This window comes from Protopterus annectens, chromosome 12.part0 (genome assembly GCF_019279795.1).
Source record: "Protopterus annectens isolate FY-2018-M chromosome 12.part0, PAN1.0, whole genome shotgun sequence".
Classification (NCBI taxonomy): Eukaryota; Metazoa; Chordata; order Ceratodontiformes; family Protopteridae; genus Protopterus; species Protopterus annectens.
In genome coordinates, this window is record NC_056746.1 from 21,513,890 (window position 1) to 21,532,169 (window position 18,280).

The following is an 18,280-nucleotide window of genomic DNA, read 5'->3' on the forward strand; positions in this document are numbered from 1 at the left end:
TTGGCAGGGTATGGAAGTGAAACTTGTAGCCTTGTAACACTATGTTTAGAACCCACTTGTCCTGGGTTATTAATGTGCCAATTTTGAGAAGAAAGTGCTATTTTTCCCCCCCTAAGGGTGCTGCCTGGAGATATATGCTTGGTGCAGGCAGGGGGATGTCATTGGGACTGTTTCCTGTATGGTTGTGATTTGTCTTCTCCACTTTTGGAGGTAGAACCACCCCGTTTCTTTGACCTGTATGAACCTTGCGCCTGGGATCTGCCTCTAGGGCGTCTGGATCTGCCCCTTTGAGGTCTGTCTGACACCGGAAAGGACCAATTCTTTGTAGGCCAGTGTCTACTAAACCTAGGAGGCTGTACTTGTAAAAAGTCTTTGACAGTTTGCATAGATTTAGCTTTGTCCTCCATTTTCTTTAACACCTCTTCTGCCTTAACACCAAACAAAGTATTGTGCTGTAAAGGTGCAGCTAATAATTTAACTTTGACATGATCAGGCAGACTTTGTTCCTTTAACCAAGCATGTCTCCCAATTACAGAACCCGTAACTGCGGCCCTACAGGAGGCCTCCAGAGAATCAAAACCACATTGCAAAGTATGCTTTCCAACTTGTTCAGCTGCATGCAATAAATCCTGCATTTGCTTGTTTTCTGCACAGAGTTTAACAACATTTTCTGTTTAAGCAATGTAATGACATGTTTCTGATATTTGAGCATATGAAACTAACAAGGCCCTTATAGCCAGGGTAGCAGATGTGTAAACCTTTTTTCTCCATCTATCCAGTTCCCTAGAATCTCTGTCAGAGGGGTAGGGTTTTGTGCAGCAGAAGCCTTAACACCTTTGGGACCCTGTGAAATGGTCTCTGGGTCTGCAATAGGGTTTTTGAAAAGGAATTTATGAGAGTCAGGAACCCTGTAATATCGGTCAGGCTTAGCAGGAGCTGGAGGCAAGGAGTCAGAGGTCAGACTAGACTCTGAAAACACATCTACAATGTCTAACACAGGTGGAATGGTAAGAGGCCTGTGTTGAGGTAGTAAAAGGAAGTCCCTGAGCCTCTTTTTAGATTCTGAAAAATCTTGGCTCTCCCAGTGGAAATGCTCCCTCATGGTATGCAATGTTTCCCCAAAGGAATAGTCTTCAGGAGGAGAAGCTGAAGGAATAGATTCTTCAGTATCAGAATCCTCATAGAGGGGAAGTGAATATTCCTGATCAGAAGAGGAATCAGAAGAAATGGAAACCTGATCTGAAGATTCATCGTCTGTCTCTTGCCTAGACCTCTTATCAGGATGGGGATGGGAACCCCTGATCAATCAAGTCTTCAGCCATTTTGAGCATCTGTTTTTTGGGCATGGAGGCCTGTCCATGTGGCTCCTGAGCTTGTTTCTTTGTCTTTGAAGGTGCTTTAGTCTTTGCCTTTGAAGTCGGTTTAATGTATAGATGTTTAGGTCTGAATACACCCTCAGAAGCCGGTGCCTGCTCAGCGGCTCTGGACCCATCTGAGGGAATAGTGTCCGAGGCTCCAATACTTTGAGATTCCAGCGGCATAGCTGACTCCACGTGGGAGTTGGTAGCGGCCTGTGACTCTAAAGTAGCAGGCGTCAGGGGCTGTGAAAGCGTCTGAGAACCGGTGAATGGCTTAGGAGACGCTTCATCGTTGGTTTTGGGCCTCAGTTGTCTATCCTTTTCTTTGTGTTTTTTGTGAACTCCGGTAGTCGGATGGCTATCCGACGACATTTTATAATTAAATCTGCACCCAAAATAGTTTAATGCAAAATCATACCGAGGCTTAATAGTGCTTTGGTTAAATCTAGCACAAAACCGACAACTTGAAATGTCGTGGTCAAGGCCTAGGCAAGGAATACAGTAAGAATGAAAGTCCTTATGAGGTATTTGCTTTCCACAAGAAATACAATTATTAACTTTTTCTGACATCGGTCTGGAGCAAGAAAAAAAGTTTCCCCAACGGGGTACTTAGCTTTAATGAAGACTGCTGAGATTTTCGTATTTGAGTTTTCAAATCTGGAGTCGGCTGACCGGCACTTGCGAACTGCTTCTGCTTCGGGCACCGCGTGGCAAGAAAGACTGAAGAAAACGGCGTTGGCTGCTACTTTTATACCCCTGACGACCTGACGTCAGGGAAGAGGCGACAGCAACAGACGCAGGACCCAAGACTTTGGAATTCAGGCCGACTGAGGGCAACCTGCCAGCAGGATTACCTAAATCTAATGACTGCAACAGTGAAACACGAAGAACATCCTGACATCATAACTCATCTTACATCTGAGCTTAGAATTAAGTGCTACATTACAGTGTGCTGCAACAAAAAGTACACTGTGCCACGAGATGTACCACCCATGGTACCTCAAAGTGTGGTATGATGGATGCTTACTTACCTGTCAGCAAGAGCTATAGCCTCAGAGTCAGTGGGAGGAATCATGAAGCACATGCCAGGGGCAACTTGTTTCCTTCCGGAGGAGTCTGTGACTTCCCAGTTCACTGTATCCTTCTTTCTCAGGGTATAACGATCTCCACGATTGATCTGGCCCTGTCAAAGAAAGCAAAAAAAATAATACTACTCAAAACAATCTTCCTCTAATTGATTATTCGGCATTTTAGAAATAACCTACATAAATGTTTTCCTCTATACAAATTTCGAACTGAATTTGTCATGCTAGATATGGTAGTTATTTATTTATTTTTCTTACTAAATACACAAGCTATAATAAACCATATGATTTCAGCCTGTAATGCATTTTATTCCAGCAATGGACACTAATAAAAGATTGTGATAAAAATGCAGGTCAGTGATTCAGTACAAACCAATCATTTGCCATCATTAGTCATTTATCACTACTCTTCACGCATCATTATTAAATGGCACAAATTACATTTAAATCCTACACTCAACTACCAAAACAGGCACCAGCACAGCACTTCAAAGTGTGTAAAAGAACATTCATGTATCCAAAGAAAAACAAAAAAGATGTCTGCTACACCAATGAAAATTTAAAAAATTGTACAAAAATAACTATGTTAAAATGTTCTCTTGCATAAAAACTGTGATCCGTTGTGCCTTAACATAATACTTCAATAGTTCAATTGAAACTGCATTAGGACCATAACCAATTAAAACCCTGACTCCAATACAAAAAGCTGTAAAGAATATGTCAGTGGATAAACAATGGTAACCTATTCCACAGATACACCACTCATCATGATAAATATCTAGATCGCAATACCATTCAACATCATGATAAATATCTAGAGCGCAATACCATTCAACATCACGATAAATATCTAGATCGCAATACCATTCAACATTTATCAGCTTTGTATGAGTGGCGAATTCCTCTAGTAGTTCTACCAAAGTCCAACAACGAACACAGTGTTTAACACAAGATGAAGCTTTTCACTCAGTAAGGCTTGACATGCCAAACATGGCTTGCCCCCCTGAAAGCTATAACTAACAGAGAAAAGACCCAACTCTCTCTAACTCTGGAATAGAATAGTATGAATTATCACAAATTTCTGGAATTCCCTTAGTAAACTTGCTCTGGATTCCTTCAAATAATAAGAAAATCACTTTTACTATATAAACAAAACAACTTGTATTCTATAATCAGAAAAAAAGATGCTATAAATAACTTTAATGAATAATTTTAAAAAAAAAGTCCCAAGAATTACTCCTACTTTCATCCATTTGACTTTTATGTTCCGAACCTGACATCTATATCTTAAATCATCCATTTGACTTTTATGTTCTGAACCTGACATCTATATCTTAAATTGCTGCTAACAATATCCGTGTTTGTACACTGTCAATTTCATTAAATCAGTGAGACCTAATTTCACATTAAAATGAACATCAAATGCATCGCATTTCTCCTTATTTATTTATGACTATTTTGTTCCAACCATGAAGCTGCCTGACTCGAGTGCTGATTAAAGTTTGCTGAAGAAGTCACTATGCATCTGATTTTTACATCATCAGCATAGTTAGCCACCCATGCAATTGAGTTTTTGGTATTTATGAAAAAAACAATGTTAAATATCAATTGTCCCAATACTGAGCCCTGTGAGACACCTTTGGTCACCTGCGCCCACTCAAATATATTTCACTATTGTCACTCTGACCCCCTATTTAGCCAATGTTATCCAGTGAATGACACAAGGATTTATCAAGTGTTTGTGCATTGCCTCTACAATAATGTTATGTGGGATACTGTCAAAAACATTAGGTCAAGCCAAATAAACTACAACAGATGATCCCAAATCCAATGCTAAAGAGACAGTCTCATTAAAATTAACCAGATTAGTAAAGGTTGAGTGATTCTTTGTGAAACCATGTTGGGAGGTGTCAATTTGACAACCCTTTAGTTCACAAGTGAAAAATCTTAAACACCTTTCACAATTCTTTCCACTAATGATGTGAGACTAACTGGCCTGTAGTTAGAATTTTTCCCCCTGGGCCCCCCTTTGTGAGTGGGTACAAGATCTGCTAGTTTCCAACTTGTTGAAACATGGCCATATATTAGCATTTTGTTAAGAGCTGCAGATATATATTTATTAAAGACAACCCAAAAGGAACCCAGAAAATTGTCTGGACCCATCCCCACAGTCTTCCCTTGGGGACAGACTAAATGTAGGGCACTCCTGTTCATCACATATTATTACTCTTGGGTCATGTGTGTCCACTGCACCTGTAATGTCCTTTGCTAAACAAATGTTTAACAAATACATTAGCCAGTTCTACATATAGTGCCTCACCATGCTGAGTAATTTGGCCAAATGTTATCTTTCCCTTAGATTGATCAACAAAAGAATACAATTTCTTCATAGACACGGAATCCATACGCTAAAATCCCATCACAAAACTTACTTGTTAGCGCTGCTAAACGAAGGTAGTAGTATGAGACACAACACTTTGGAATCGAATGAAAAGTAAACATAAAAAAACAACAATAAGTTTACAAGTTAAAAAGTTACTGTACAGTGTTGTGCAGTGCTCAGGTCATGGGACCATCAAGCAACACTAATTCACATTTACCAAGATCATATACTAACTTACCCACCCAATCGCCTGGTTTGTTCTTAGGTTCATAGGTTGGTACTAGGTTGGTACTAGGATATCGGCCCTAGGCCCTATACAAGCCTAGCCATAACGATTCCCTGGCTATTTCTTCCCACACTATTTACTTCCCTGGACCCCTATCTAGCAGGGCAACTGACATGATCCCCGGGGTGAATTTCCTTTCTCCCATACAATCAATGTTCCTTTTGAAGAGGGCCAAAGAGGTGCTCTGCTTGACATGTATGGGCAGTCTATTCCAGAGTCTGGGGAGTCTCTGGGTCAGGAACCTATCCCTCCAGCATGTTTTGTTTATTGTGATGACAAGGTTTAGATCCCTGGACCATGTGGCTTTGAGGGATTGGGATTTCTTCAAGTGTAGCATGTCCAACAGCTCTGGGTTTGACATGGCATTGTATGTTAAGCAGAGATCGCCTGAGTAGACAATATGCAACAGAGTATAGCTGGAGTTTAAGGCGGTCAGTGCAGGGCATCTGCTTTAGGCCTGTGATTCTTTTAGCGAGGTATTTCTGTGGCCTTTCCAGTTGTTGCAGATGTCTTGAGAGGCACATACCAAACAGGGCGTTGTATTCTACAATGGGTGTAATGAGGGATGAGTACAGTGGGACAATGACCTCCTTTTTTCTGGATGAAAAGCCCTTAGTGAAGAGATGTACCACATAGGAGGATTTCCCGACTGTTGTGGCGATGTGGTTATCGAAGGTGAGACCACTGTCCACTTGTGTCCCTAAGTCTCTTATCACACTTTCGTAGTGTACTGACACCTATATGGTAATTCATGGGTACATGTTTTTTCCCCAAAGGGGATAACTATACATTTCTTGGCATTGAGCTTGAGCCCATGGCTCTGGCACCAAGCATCTGTTTCTGTAACCTATTTTATATTGAAGCATGCTCTTGAACTTTATATTTTCTGATCACCTTACAGAGAGGGCCAGTTTATTCCTTAAAGCTCTAACAGCTAAGAAGAAAGATCTGCGGTAGTATTAAATCTATGGATGTGAAATCATAACTCACTAAACCGGAGTTCAGGTTTACTCCGACATGCTTCAATATAAAAAAGGTTTTGCAGATATTAGTCATGAATGGTGATGGACAGGTTGACAGATGAGATCAGACAGGAGTCCCCATAGACTATGATGTTTGCAGATGACATTGTGATCTGTAGTGAGAGTAGGGAACAGATGGAGGAGACCCTGGAGAGGTGGAGATATGCTCTAGAGAGATGAAGAATGAAGGTCAGCAGGACTAAGACAGAATATGTGTGTGTGATTGAGAGGGAGGATAGAGGGGAATGGTAAGGATGCAGGGAGTAGAGGTGATGAAGGTGGAGGAGTTTAAATACTTGGGATCAATAGTTCAGAGTAACGGTGAGTGTGGAAGAGAGGTGAAGAAGAGAGTGCAGGCAGGATGGAGAGAGGTGAAGAAGAGAGTGCAGGCAGGATGGAGTGGGTGGAGAAGAGTGTCAGGAGTGATTTGTGACAGACGAGTACCAGTAAGAGTGAAAGGGAAGGTCTACAAGAGGGTAGTGAGCCCAGCTATGTTATACGGGTTGGAGACAGTGGCATTGACAAAAAGGCAGGAGTCAGAGCTTGACGTGGCAGAGTTGAAGATGTTAAGATTTGCACTGGGTGTGATGAGGATGGACAGGATTAGGAATAAGTATATTAGATGGTCAGCCCAGGTTGGAAGGTTTGGAGACAAAGCCAGAGAGGCAAGATTACATTGGTTTGGACATGTGCTGAGGAGGGATGCAGAGTATATTGGGAAAAAGATGCTAAGGATGAAGCTGCCAGGTAACGGGAAAAGAAGAAGGCCTAAGATAAGGTATATGGATGTGGTGAGAGAGGACATGCAGGCGATTGGTGTGACGGAGCAAGATGCAAAGGACAGGAAGAAAAGGAAACTGTTGATCTGCTGTGGCGACCCCTGACGGGAGCAGCCGAAAGAAGAAGTAGTCGTCATGAAGTAGCTTATAGACAAAGATAAATTTGCCCCTATGTAACTCAATGAACATAGTTTGAAATATTTACACCATTGTATAGGTAATACTTGATGGGTACATGATTTTCTTTGGGTATTTCTAACCTATTTAGTTGTTTTTTTGGTATACATACAAAATGATTACTACATTCCAATACAGGTCTTGTATAACCTATAAATAAGGATGCTGAAATGAAGACATTGCTTATTACTAAACTCGTAACCATAATAACCATCAGTTTCATAGCTGGGCTTATAATAGTTTATACATGTATATTGAATGCAAAGGTCTTTTCAGAGGAGGCCTGGGAAGAAAAGTTCTACAATAAAATGAGTAAACAGTAAAAACAAGTGTACATACATTTTAGACAATAAGCAAAAATATAACGTATGTTAATATAAGCTTTTTTTTTTTTTTTTTTACACCAGATATGAAAATAACACGCAGTAGAATAAAATGACATACAATGTTACATTTGCAGAAACCAGATTGTGTTTATACCAGGAGTTCGACAGACATTTAGTGAGTAGAAAGGCTATATACAGAGAGAGGAGTGGCCCAGGAAAAGAGGTGGAGAGAAAGACTGCATAGCTGGCCAGTTCCACAAACTAGTGCCCCATCCTCTCACTTAGCTTTTCAGGAGAAGAAAAAAAAATGGCTTCCTGCAGACAGTACATAATTCACCCACCCACCTTTCCAAGTGAAGAAAGTCTGTGATCAGGTACTTTGGGGCAAGAAACAATCAAGGTCCAATCTCTGCGCCCTGACCCTAACCCTCCTGCATTACACATCTTAGTACTTCTACTGCAAACCATCCAGGTAGCCAGATACATGTGCATCCTCTCCTCCCCGGTTCTTCAATGGAAGAAAAATCCCCCACAAAGGTTCACTTATTATACTAGACAAATGCATGCTCCCTACCTCCTGTCCCCAGCTTTTCAACAGAAGAGCAAAAAGACCTGGGCCTCCTGAAATGAAGCCAACCCTCCTTCCTCACGTACTAGTACTCAGATTTTTCTTTAAAAACTTTTTTTTTTTAACTTTAAAACTGTATTAAACTGCTTAAAGCACACACAGAATACTACATTACTCAGTTTTGACCACAAATACAATATCAACTTTTAAAAGCCAGTATGCATTTAAAGAGTGATGGAGAGTAGCCGACTGCACCCCCACAATACTTTATGCTCAGGAGAGTTGCCCCTTTCACCCTGCTTTAGCTATGCCACAGTTTGATATAAATGAAAATTGCTTCATATAGAAGTAGATTTAGACTATAATACATGGTATTACGCTTGTCTGGACTTAACTGTAGCCCAATGTTATTGGCCCAAAATTAAAATGTTCATCAAATAAGAATTGTGTGATAATTAGTGTTAGTAATAACAAACACTGTCTTGCTATAGTCAGTATATGTGATTAGCCAGCACTTTTTATCCTTGGGGAAAGTGGAATACACTATATTTAACAGCATAGGGCCCAACACAGAACTCCAGAGTACTCCTGAATTTCTAAATATTTACATTTATTCCCTTGGATAACCACAACCTCAGTTCAACCAAAGAGCAAAAACATAATCCATTATGTATGGATTTACATCTGTATTACACATGTGTTTGCATACACATGTAAAAGATAAAATATCAAAGGCATTGGCAAGACCTAAAAATCACCCCACCTAACAAACCCCAGTAAATGGTCATACTGATTGGCTATAAACCTCTGCTAGATTTGTAAGAGTAGACTTCCCTCTAATAAGACTTCCCTCTAATAAAGCCATAATGGTTAACGTCCAAAAGATCCATAGGACTATTTTTATAAATTAGGGTCAGTTAGGCACCTCTCGAGATTCAGAATTGCTAACATGCTGCAAATAAGACTTCCATTTTAGGAGCAGGTCATGTGCTATAGTCTGCATGTTTCATGAGGGGAAAAAAAATGAATGTCTTGTGCAGTTTGAAAAATATTGTGTTAAGTTTTTTTTTTTTTCCCATGAGGCCAGCGAAATTAACTACGTCTCTGAAGGGAGTGGTTTTGTATGTGTAACATTCTGCATCCTTAAATGTCATATCACTAAGTAAAATTAAGACTGTAGTGTGCCTTGTGTTTGTGGAATTTTACCATTTTATTAATTCTGGGCGTGGGGCTGGCAACTTGACACCATAACAACCAACTGCCAATCATTAGCAGACTGGAGTTCCGCTGTGGCGACCCCTAACTGGGAAAAGCCGAAAGACAAACAACAATCAAGAATAGACATTAAACTGATAGGCATGTAGTTCTTCACATTTTGTTCCATCCACCTTTTTATATATTCGGGTTATATGTGATTGCTTCCACAAATTAAGTGCCATGCCATGATACAGCAATTTATCAAATATGTTTGTCAAAAAGGATCGTAAGGTTTGACATTAAATATTTTAATAGCAGGTATGATGTCAGGACCCTAATACATCTAGTCCTCTTAATTTTATTCAATGCTTTTATTATATTAGTTGAAATTAAAGGGCAAGCATTATTTAACAGAACATCAAATTTTACTTAATTTTGTCCTGAATAGAAGTAATCAATGCAAAATATTTGTGCAGTTATCAATTAAAAGGGTACCAAAGCTATTTGTTTTACATGATTTATATGTTTTTATTATTTCTTTTCTATCTGGTAATCCCATTGCAAGTTTTTCTTCATAAGCCAACTTGTTTATATAAATTTTGTATTTCAATTTTTATTGATGGAATTTAATTTTATGTTGAGTACAGAGACTTTAACAGCTCTTCTTTTTTGCGAATGTTTTAACTACATTTGAGTTCCACCAAGAGGGAGAATCCTCTTCTATGTTTGCTTTCTTTAGAAGTTTCAGTTAATGCAACTGCAGAATGTAAAATGCCTTATAAAACTAAGAAACCATAGCATAATTACTTATACCAGTCTGTTAACCAACTGGTGCTATTAATATGCTTCATGACCAAATCATTATTAATTGCCACATAGTTGCATCTATTTACCATATAATTAAAATATCTTCACCACATTTTTATCAAACGTAATTATGGCAAACAAAACAGAATTATATCAGTTTCTACTGTGTTAAGAAGGTTGCTACAGTAAGTGCTTTCATACACAAGTTATTCAAGGTTATGAAAAGATATGTTGATAAGTTAGAGTATCTGCTACTGTGCGTTTCAAATTTCCAGTTACTATCAGAATAGTTTAAGTCAACAAGCAGTAATACATTTTTAGCTTCCAAGAAATTATGTAATGTACTCAAGTATGTACATATTAGGGGCACAATAACATAATACAATCCTGAGTGTGCCGATTGGCCTGATTCTTAAAAATATCTACAATGCCACATTCCAAAAGTGTGCCCATTTTTTATTAATATAGACGTTACGGTGGTATGAACCAACAAACTGTTGAATGGGAAGGTTTTGTTAGATACTCAAAAACAGCTTGTTCTTCAGGGTTAGGGAACGTGCCTCATGACTTGAGGCTTCACCATTCATAATCAACTTGTTTTTTTAACTATACTATTTACTGTATTCAACAGCAGAGCACCATATATTTCATCCATGTACATATTCAAACACCCACTGCTGCCTTTAAAAATAGCAGGGCAATTGTTCCACAGCCATAAAATCCCTTTTAACATAGGTATTCCAACCTGCAACCAATAAGATGAATAAAGACTGAAAACATATAATAAACATTTATAGCAGGGACTATGCCCTCATGCCCCCCCGGCGTGGGGGGATCTTAACCATGGCTGTAGAACCACATAACAGCCCACAACTCCATCAAATAATCTGTTTAAAGACAGCACTGTTTGCTGCATTATTGAGCTCCACTTGTCAACTGTATGCACTAACCAAATATAATTTGAGTTTAAGGTCTGAGATTGGGATATAATATAAAAGTGGTATATAATATAAAAGTGGCACATTAATGTATAGCTGCAATATCTACCAATTTACCGATTCCAAACCCTAAAACAAAGTGTATATAGACAGTGAATATAAAACGTGTGTGTTAAACGGTACTAAGAAAAATTTAAATCTCAGATTTGAATAATGTTTTGAAGCTAGGGGTTGGAGTTAAATCATACAACAGTTGAAACAAAGACATTTTATGGTTTCAAGCAGCATGCTGTAAAGCAGGCAAGGCAGTTATTAAAATTCATGCCATTTATGACTCGTGGTATCAACAGCCGCTCAAAGAAAAATATGGATCTACAAAGAATATAATGTAGTAAACATCATAGCACAAGCACCTCACAAAGTACCAAAGCAGAACATGCACTCGCGCATTAAGTTATACTAAGGTAGATAAGGAAGTTCCCTGGCAAAAGAGGTAATAAGCAAAGCGATAGTCATGCTGAAAATAAAGCTGTTGAAATCTGCTAACATGCACTGACAAGGTTTTAAGAAAAAGGTACTGACCAAATCACCTGTTTACATCAATGTGCTGATGGGCAGCCCATGACAGGACTTAACATAAAGTAGTACTAATATGCGGAAGCAAATGGCTGTTTCACAGTTATGTGTCGCAACTGTGCAAAGTGGAGCTATAAAACATTTTCTTGAGATTGATGACTAAATGTTGAGAGAACTTGAGTAATTTTGAAGATCAGAATTTTCACACAAATACACACACCCCTCTCAAATGCCTCTGATATTTAGGGATGTCACTGATTTTGACTCAAAATTTCAATGTCCCTCAATGTCTCCTAAAACTGGTGTCTTTTGGAGAAAAGCTGGTGAATTTCACAATAAATAATAAGAGTTACAGATGACTTTTACTTGCCAAAATGTATATTAATTCACTTTCTCTTGTTCTGTCAGTGTCTCAAATTAGTAGTTTTATTTATTTATTTTTTTATTTCCTTGATTGTCCCCGATTATTTATGGATTTGTCCCAAAGTCCATTGAGATTTATTCCAGAGAACCAGACACACACACACACACACACACACACACACTCTAACAGATTTGACCAGAAAAGGGCATTACCAGCAAAACAAACCTGACTTACTTCATGATTAAATTAGGTAAAACAGGATTAGCCTATCTGCGCATTACCCTCATTAGACTAACCAAAGAATACATCAACACTATTTGATTGACAAACGTAATTAAATAAATGCATCCATTCATTCACCTCAATAGACTAACAACATAATTAAAGACATGCATTCCTTCATGTATGTTAGATATCCAACAAAAAAACCACCACAAGACAGCACATTAAGTAAAAACCTTTGGAATGATGCATATTACTATTAAATAGGTATCTTACTGAAGTAATGTAATAAGTAATTCACTATATCCCATTTCAATAGGGAAGTATCATATCAAATGAAGAAAGGGGATCAAATAAATGGGAGTATGTGGGTGCACTCTTATGACACATGCAGTTATTAGATATGCGGAACATCTGAGGACTAAATCTAGGGCTATAGCAGTACAGTGGAGTGAGATGGGCGCAATAAATCAATGAAGTATCTAATAAATGCTCTAAGAAGAAAGGATGAGAAGAATGGTTGGAATACAGTCTATTTGGCAAAAATAACTAGGTGGGAAAAGGACTTCGGGCATTTTGGGATGGACAAATCGTATTAGGGTTTTTAAATGAAATTCTGAAGAAATGCATGATTTTAGACTACTAGAAAATGGCATTATGACTCCCTGAACATGAGAAGGTTATCCAGGTAACTATCATCTTTTCTTCTTTCTTCAAAAGGACAGGGAACTTGTTGAAAGGAGATCTGTAAAATTTAATTTGCAGAGCTGTCCACTAATGCTCATGAACATTGTTTCATTAGCAGAGTAACTTTTCAGTTAATCATTGTTGTTGTTGTATCTTTCGGCTTTTCCTGGTTAGGGGTCGCCACAGCGGAACTCCGGTCCGCTAATGATTGGCAGTAGATTTTTACATACAGAGTTGCCAGCCCTGACGCACAACCTTCAATGAAGGTACGCCCATTCACGCATGTCTCCACACAGAAGATGCTTTAGCTGAAAATCAAACAGGACAACGTCTTACTGTGAGGCGACAATGCTACCCGCAGCACCACCACCGCAGTTTTTCAGTTCATCATTGTGATCTTCTGAATTTAGTCTGCCCAAATTTTATCAGAAAACATAATACAGGTACTTTGACAGATCCAATAATGGCCATTATGGTTGGCATACTGTGCTGCAAATAATGGAGTCTTGCAAATTTTACCATTTTTTTGAAGTGGTAAAACGGTATTTAATATTCTTGTATTTGGAGTTATATTTCAAGGTGTACTCCTGTAAAAAGTCTAGAATTGGGGAGTATCACACCATTTTAAAATACAATACACAGAAATGGCCAAATGTGTATTTGTGTGCGTGTGCATATTTTATATATATATATATATATATATATATATATATATATATATATATATATATATATATAAATAAATATAAAAAAACTGGGTCTACTTGACATTATCAAAATGTTAATAGACCAACTTTCATATGACAATGCTGAAAATCCAAAACACCACATAGCCGACTATCAAATAACTGACCCAATAATGTGCAACGTACCTCTCCTATAACCTATCAACAAAACCAAAAACTCATCCAATTTAACCACTGCCCTGTTAAATAAAATGAACTACAAAACTACCAAACTCTCCTCCAAACCTCACCCACAAACCAATAGCCGCTTCAAAATAACAAATCCCACTGAATAGTCATGCAGGTGCCCCGCGAAAATATTCAGTGGAGATTTGCTAAAACAAAACCCACAAACGCTTCAATTTAAAATATTACATTTTGCAGCCCCCCCCCCCAAACCCCCTGCAAATTAAATATACTAACTCTGAGATTGCACTACAGTGTGGACTTCCTGTTCTGCTCAGCTTGGAGTCGGCATTTCAATCACTCAGCCATCTGAATGTCGGCATAGTGAAGTTTCAGTGTGTGTATACATATATGCACACACACACACACACACACACACACACACACACACACACACACACACACACACACACACACACACACACACACACACACACACAGGTTCATAGGTGTCTACTAGGCTAATGGCCCTGGGGCCTTTGCAAGCCTAGCCCATAGGATTACCCTGGTATCGTGCCACCCAACCTTGGTTCCCAGTGCCGCTGTCGAGTAAAGTGACTTGAGTGATCTCTGGGGTGAATTTTCTATTTCCCATCCACTCAAGATTTCTCTCGAAGAGGGCCAGTGAGGTGCTCTGCTTGACATGTATGGGAAGTCTCTTCCATAGCATGGGCAGTCTCTGGGTTATGAACCTGTCCCAACATGTTCTGTTGATTGTGGTAATGAGGTTAAGGTTTGCGGAGTGTGTGGTTTGGAGGGATTGGGATTTCTTTAGATGTAGCATTTCTAACAGAACTGGGTCGGACATGGCTTTGTGAAGTCAAGCAGAGAGTGCCTCTAAGTAGGTGATATGAGACAGAGAATAGTTGGGAGTTTTTTTAGTCTGTCCATATAGAACAAAGGCCTAGGATCCTCTTTGTGGGTACTTTTGTGGCCTCTCCAGTTTTTGCAGATGTTTAGTGAGGTATATCCCAAATGGGGCATTGTACTGAATCATTGGCCTAATGAGGGAAGAGTAGATGGAGACAATGGATGCAAAACTCTTAGTAATGAGATGTGCCACATAGGACTTTCTGACCACAGTGGCAATGCGGTGGTCAAAAGTGTGGTTGCTGTCAACCTGTGTTACCAGATCTCTTATAACGCCTTCTGTGTTCAGTGGTCTACCATCGATGTGGTAATTCACGGGAACTGGGTTTTTCCCAAAGAGGATGACGAGACATTTTTTGGCATTGAGTTTTAAGGCTATGGTTCTGACACCAGTCGTTTGTCTCCGTGAGGCCTTTCTGTAGGATGTTAACATCACTCAGGGAGTTAATAATAGATCCCAACTTGCAATTGTTTGCAAAATTTGTCAGCCAGAGTCCCTTCGTGTTGGCCTGGACTTCAGACTAGTAGATACGAAACAGGAGAGGTCCCAGAACCAAACCCTGTGGGACTCCACTTGTGACTGATCAGCAGTAAAACTTGGAGTCAGCTACTTTCACACTGTGGGTTCTACCTGTGAGTCAGTTTGCAACCCACCTACTGATATAGGGGTTGATGCCCAGCTTAGTGAGTTTTTCTATGATTCCTGAGTGGAGAATGGTATCAAAGGCATGGCCAGATCAAGGTAGGCTGTATGAACCACCTTACCTTCATCCACAGCTCTGGTGACCGACTCAAAGAAGTCAACCAAGTTGAACAGGCATGATTCTACCCTTCACAAAACCAAACTGTGTGGGATCCAGAGTTTGGAGATTCCCTATATACTCGTTTATTAGGTCCATGAATGATGCATTCCATACCTTTGCATATCGGACTTGTCAGGCTGATGAGGTGATAGTTCCCAGGGTCTGTATTCACTCCTCCTTTGTGGAGAGGGACGACTGTAGCAGTGCACCATTTTGTAGGGACAAAGCCTGAGGTGAGGCTGTGATTGAACAGGGCATATAGGTGAGAGGTGCCAGTTCACTCTGTTGTTCATGTAGAACACAGCCAGGGATATTGTCAGGTCCCATAGAAGCTGTATTCTTGGCCTTGGACAGTGCTGTTTTAACCGATGCAGCAGTAATACTGGGTGCCTGGCAATCTACTGGTATTGTGACTGGTCCCTTGGGGGGGGGGTGAGAGGGGTAAAGTTGGCACTGAATCTGTTGGCTAGTATACTGGCAATATCGGTTGGCTCAGTATAGGAGGTACCATTGTGCAGTAGCTCAGAGCACATCTGGGTACTGCCATGGAGATTCTTTACATAACTATAGAAGGCCTTGTGGTTTTCTTTACTATCTGCTGCAATGCTGTTTTCATAGCTAGCTTTAGAGAATTTGATGAGGGATCTCAACTTTTTGTTGAGGCTGATCAGGGAGTTTTTCTGGTCTTGGAATTTCACCTTATTCCGTACCAGCTTCCTCCTTCTGTTGTAGAGTTTGTGTAAGGCAGGGGACTACCAGATTGGCTTCGCTTTTTTGGAGGAGAGTATCTTGGTTCTGTTGGGTATACTGAGCTCCATGCATTTGTGTGTGTGTTCGTAAAGTGCATTGGTGTAGAATTCGGCAGTTATGCAACTGATCTCCATTTGCATGGGTGCCGTGAAATCAGCCACCTCTGTTTTTAGGAGCCCAACATTAGCTTTGGAGAACTTTTTCATGGTGTTTGCCTTTGCTTGGGGGGGGGGGATGTGGATTTCCAAGGTGATTAGTTTGTGGTTGGATCTAACCAGGGAGGAGATGACTATTGGTACAGAGCAATGGTCACCTGTGTTAGTAATAACCAGGTCAGGGATGTTGTTACCTCTACTGGGGATCAGAATGAGCTGGTCCAGGGCATTGGAATTAATGAATTCCAGAAAATGTTGAAGTGTTTTGATACAGGAGTAGTTTTCCTAGTTAATGGAGGGGTAGTTGAAGTTGCCCAGTATGAGAGTGTTAGGTTGGACCCTAATATTCTCCAGGGTGCTTAGGAACACAGACACACACACAGACACACACACAGACACACACACAGACACACACACAGACACACACACAGACACACACACAGACACACACACTAAACATCAGATATCCAAATATAGGAAAAATGTAGAAGGAGGGTCAGTATATCTTCTATATTTGCATTGCATCTTCAAAGCCTACATCCCCTATTCCCAGGCTAAAGTAACTCAGTCCTATAGAGACAGCACTTGTTCACTACTGCAAAGTCAGACCAGTCCCTGACCATCTTAAATACACAACTAAAAGAACAAGTAGCATGGAGTTAGGAGTGACAGTGATGTTACTGTAGAGGTGTCAGTGTACACATGGCTAGTGTTTTCATGTAAAACTGTTCCAAGAATGGACAATGGGATGAATGTGCTGTTATACGTCCAGTATAGCAGCCTACTACCCCAGTTCTGTGGTTTTGTCCCATCTTCATAGCTCTGGGAGGTGAGACTGAATGGGACATCATAATACCTGTACCACAGTGCAACACTCAACTAAAGACTATCCAATAAAAAAGTGCAAGGGAATTTCTGTAGTGCACTGACCAAATTCTCTCCAAGTACGATGGACTGCTGGCCTTCCCTGAATAGAGGCCACAGGCCTAGTGGGACTAACCTAGTCAACAAAAGCATAATAACAGTACTGTCCCTGTAAGTTAAGAGGTTAAGAAAAATGCAGTGTTACATTGGCAGTGCTCTGATTTAGTGCTGGCTGTGTACTTGGATATGTATTTAAGAGGTAGGGATAAGGTAGTGTTAAATAATCATGTTTTGATGTAATACTAACTCCATGAAATGAAAGCTAAGAATAAAAGTGGGGTTATGCAGCTTCTCAAAACAGCCCTGAAGTACAACTATTTCACTGCTTAAATTGACCATTTCTGCTAGTCAGCTATAGTCAATAGTACAGAAAAGTTCCTTTAGCTCATCAAGAAAAGGAAAACAAAAAAAATCAGTTGAAATTTTTACTACACCTCCACTTTCAGTTGCAAACCAACATGTATTCCAATTAGAAAAAAATACATCACAGAAAAACTATTACTAATTGTACGGCTCCAGTACAAAGTACAAGGGGAACCCTACCTATGTACTTTGCTTGGACATGCGCCTAGACAATGCTAGAATGCTATGCTTATAATATCAATGACTGAAACAGAGTGCCTTGAAATTGTGACAATGGCATCTCAAATTTGTTCCTTTTCTGTAGGCACAGGCACAATGATGTCAGTGATCACATAAGCTGTACAGAGGAAAAAGTGTCACTTTTCAATTTTGGGGGAAATGCAGTTTCATATTCTGAAATTGTAATGAGGTCATAATCAGCATCCATCTGGTGGAAAAGCCAGACATACTCACTTTCCATGACATTTTTAATCTGACCAGGGGTAGCAAGCCCAGCTTCCAGCAGGTCAGGAAAGGACTACTACTATAGTAATACCATTATGTTGTATAACAAGAGTCATAACATATAGTACTACTTGTGCACTGTAATGTTGTTGTAAGTATAACAGGAAGCAGTACATGTGATGCTACAGTATCACTTCTATAGCATATGACTGGAAGAAATATGGTGATGCAGGGTCAATGTTTTTGTGTAAAGTACTTATGTGAAGCAGACTAAATGCCACTACA

At 39.7% G+C, this 18,280-nt stretch overlaps 1 protein-coding gene across 1 annotated transcript in view; it reads right to left on the minus strand.

Moving 5' to 3' along the window:
- The window catches only part of PPL (periplakin), a 245,798-nt gene that overhangs the window by 50,630 nt on the left and 176,888 nt on the right, over positions 1–18,280 (minus strand). The window contains exon 12 of the mRNA XM_044089065.1: positions 2,390–2,541. Within this exon, the coding sequence (XP_043945000.1) occupies positions 2,390–2,541 (152 nt within the window). The remainder of the gene's footprint in view (positions 1–2,389; positions 2,542–18,280) is intronic.